General features: G+C 39.0%; 1 protein-coding gene across 5 annotated transcripts in view; it reads left to right on the top strand.

The window, feature by feature from the left end:
* The window catches only part of EIF4G1 (eukaryotic translation initiation factor 4 gamma 1), a 110,849-nt gene extending 109,143 nt beyond the window's left edge, over positions 1–1,706 (top strand). For all 5 annotated transcript variants that reach the window (XM_068281323.1, XM_068281325.1, XM_068281324.1 and 2 more), the window contains one exon: positions 536–1,706. In XM_068281323.1, the coding sequence (XP_068137424.1) occupies positions 536–726 (191 nt within the window). In that variant the 3' untranslated portion in view covers positions 727–1,706. The remainder of the gene's footprint in view (positions 1–535) is intronic.
* The last annotated feature ends 1,252 nt before the right edge of the window (positions 1,707–2,958 follow it).

Genomic DNA, 2,958 nt, shown 5'->3' with positions numbered 1-2,958 from the left:
TGCATAATTCTGCATCAACTCTGATCTATTTCCATCTCATTGACCATCCCTATGCAGGACACTAACAGAGGGTTGCCTTTTGAGCCACTTTTTTAACATAATTTCCAGACCTCCAAATTGCCATACCTTAAACTAATCTAGCACATTTAGGATGGGACTGACACCACACACCTGTCATCAACTGTCAAATAGAACGTTTTATTAACGCCCATTCTGCCAATGTGCATATGCGTGTTCATTTACACACTTCAGCCCATAACATTAAGTGAAGAATCCGTGAAAAAAAATGCATGGTTGTAAACACCATAAGGTACTTCCAATTTTGGACACCACCTGAATTTTCATGATCATTCACAAAATGCATTCTATTCCATCGAGCATGAAACTGTTGTGTGGATGTGTGGCTATGCTCCTAATTACTAGCAAGTTATTTTATCTGGTCAGGATGGTTTTGTTTGTGAGCTAACTTTGTATTGCTGACATGAAATGTTTTGTAAATGAGGGCACATTTATTGATTAGCATTTCCCATTGCAGATCTTCTTCGCATGTTTTTTGATGCACTGTATGATGAAGACGTCATAAAAGAGGAACCCTTCTATAAATGGGAATCGAGCAAGGACCCAGCAGAACAGCAGGGAAAAGGAGTCGCGTTGAAATCTGTAACGGCCTTCTTTACGTGGTTACGGGAAGCAGAAGATGAATCTGATAATGATCACAAAGACTAAAAATTGCCCATATGCTTGCTCTGTATTCATTGGGGCTTCCATTTTTATTATTTTTTTTTTATTTCCCCCCCGCTGACTTTTAAACAAATACATTAATCCCAATGGTCTGCATTTGTGAGAAAATATTGACTCACTGTGGCTGTGTAATGAAGACTGGCAGAGGGTAGGAGGTAGCCTTACACAAGGCTAAGAAGCCTGGCATGCATGGGCTTTGACTGAAAGAAGGTTGGCACATGGGTGGACTTTTTTTCTTTTTTTGGCATTTTTTTCTGTTTTCTGTCACAATTTAAGAGTACTTGCAGTATTTTGGGACTGCTGAATGAGTGGGAAGCTGTGCCACGTTTCCTCTCCCCATCTTTCATCACACATGTTGGGGCACATGCTATTTTCACTCTTGGAGATATATTTTTTTTTCCCCCCCTGTAAGAGCATTTGGAGCCTATATGCTTCAGTGGGACGGAGCACTTGAGCTTCTCTGCTGCTCTGTGGCTGAATTATAGATATATAAATATATATATATAAATATATAAAATTATTACAAATTCTTTTGATCTGAAGATGGCAGCAAACCATCTTTGGATCTTTTGCTCTGTCCTCCAAGTGATATGGAGGTCAGGGCACCGCAGAATGTTAGGTTTGTATTTTTTTTCCCTATTGGGTTTTTTTTGTTTTTGCTTTTTTTTTTTTTTTTTACCCTCTCCCTCCAATGAACTTCTAACTAATCTGTAATAATCCAGACTGATGGGTGCTCTACCAACAACTGATTTATTTTTTTTCTTTCCCCCGCCTGTAGTACGCCCCATATCGGTGGGAGTTGCAGAACATTTTTTCACCTTGGATCACCATGTGTTGGAAAGAGGCATCGCTCAACCTTAGCAAATTCTGTATTTATAGAGAAAGCAAAGTCTTTTGGTTATCTGTCCTTCCAAAATGTTTTGGAGGCTCTTGTAATTATTAAAACAAACCAAGAAAGAATGAAATTTGTAAATATTTTTTTTTTTGCTTTCTTTATTAAGTATTTAATGATTCTGACATACAGACCCCCCCCCCCCCCCCCAAACCTCTTTTCACAGAAACTGGAATAAAGAAGAACCTTATATAATGTGTCCTTTTTTTATTTTTCTTGTCTATGCACAAAAGTAGCCCTCACTTTCCCAGTCTATTGGCTATAGGAAGCATCTGTTGCTTGCTCCAAAAAGCGAACTGTGTTTTGAATGTATGGTGTGATTGCTCATGCTAGCAGGTATGATAAATGACTGTGCTTCCAGCAGTTATTTGATTGTGGAATTGTGATTAATATAAAGCATATTCAGGCATGAAATACGACCAATAGCATGTTAGTGTTTTGCTCAAAATCTCTGTTTAGGGCAGAGTTCAGCAATATTGGGGCACGGAGTATAATGCAAAATAGTTTTGGCTTGGTGAGGCCAGTATGTCTGAAGAATGGTCAGAGCTTAGCCCTGGCAGAGCTAGAAGTCCTATAGCAGTTTTCACCCTCTTATAGTTGAAATGAAGGTAGTTTCTTATAATTATGTCTATGAAGTTGGGTCCACACTAGGACTGAGTCTGTCTGCAAAGTATAACCCACTTGTCTACGGAATGTCCGAAGCATTGGTCATGTCATAGATAACATTATTTATGACATTTTCTGTCCAGATAATTTGTGCAGTACCGGACTTTAGAATGAATAAGCATGTTGGCACATGTCTGAATGAATCTTGTTTAACATAGCATCGACCCGTCTATTGGCCTGGTGTGGTTTGCTCCACGAGCTGGACAGTTTATGCTTGTTGTGTGTGTGTACCAGCCTTTTAGAGATGTTGCAGAAAATGGGTTACAATGCTGTGTGGTGTCCTACTTCTTTCTTTCCCACTATGCTGGAATTGCCATTAAAAGTGTAAGATACCACAGGACCATACTTCATTAAAGGGATCTGAGCCTTCAGGGGGGTCTGCTACATAGGTACTGTTTGTATGCACGCCACCATCTCCTTCATCCATTACCACAGGTGCCGCTGTTTGAAGCACCATCGGCGGTAGTGCACGGCCCCGTCTGCCACGATACATGCCAAGAGGTGTAGTCCTCTAATATTAATATATACCTGTATGTATGTGTGTGTATGTATGTATAATGTATATATGTATGTGTATATATATATATATATATATATATATATATATATATATATATATATATATATATTTATTTGTACATCTCTTAGCCCAGCCTGGT

Source organism: Hyperolius riggenbachi, chromosome 4 (genome assembly GCF_040937935.1).
Source record: "Hyperolius riggenbachi isolate aHypRig1 chromosome 4, aHypRig1.pri, whole genome shotgun sequence".
Taxonomy (NCBI): domain Eukaryota; kingdom Metazoa; phylum Chordata; class Amphibia; order Anura; family Hyperoliidae; genus Hyperolius; species Hyperolius riggenbachi.
This window is presented reverse-complemented; position numbering and strand designations above follow the sequence as displayed.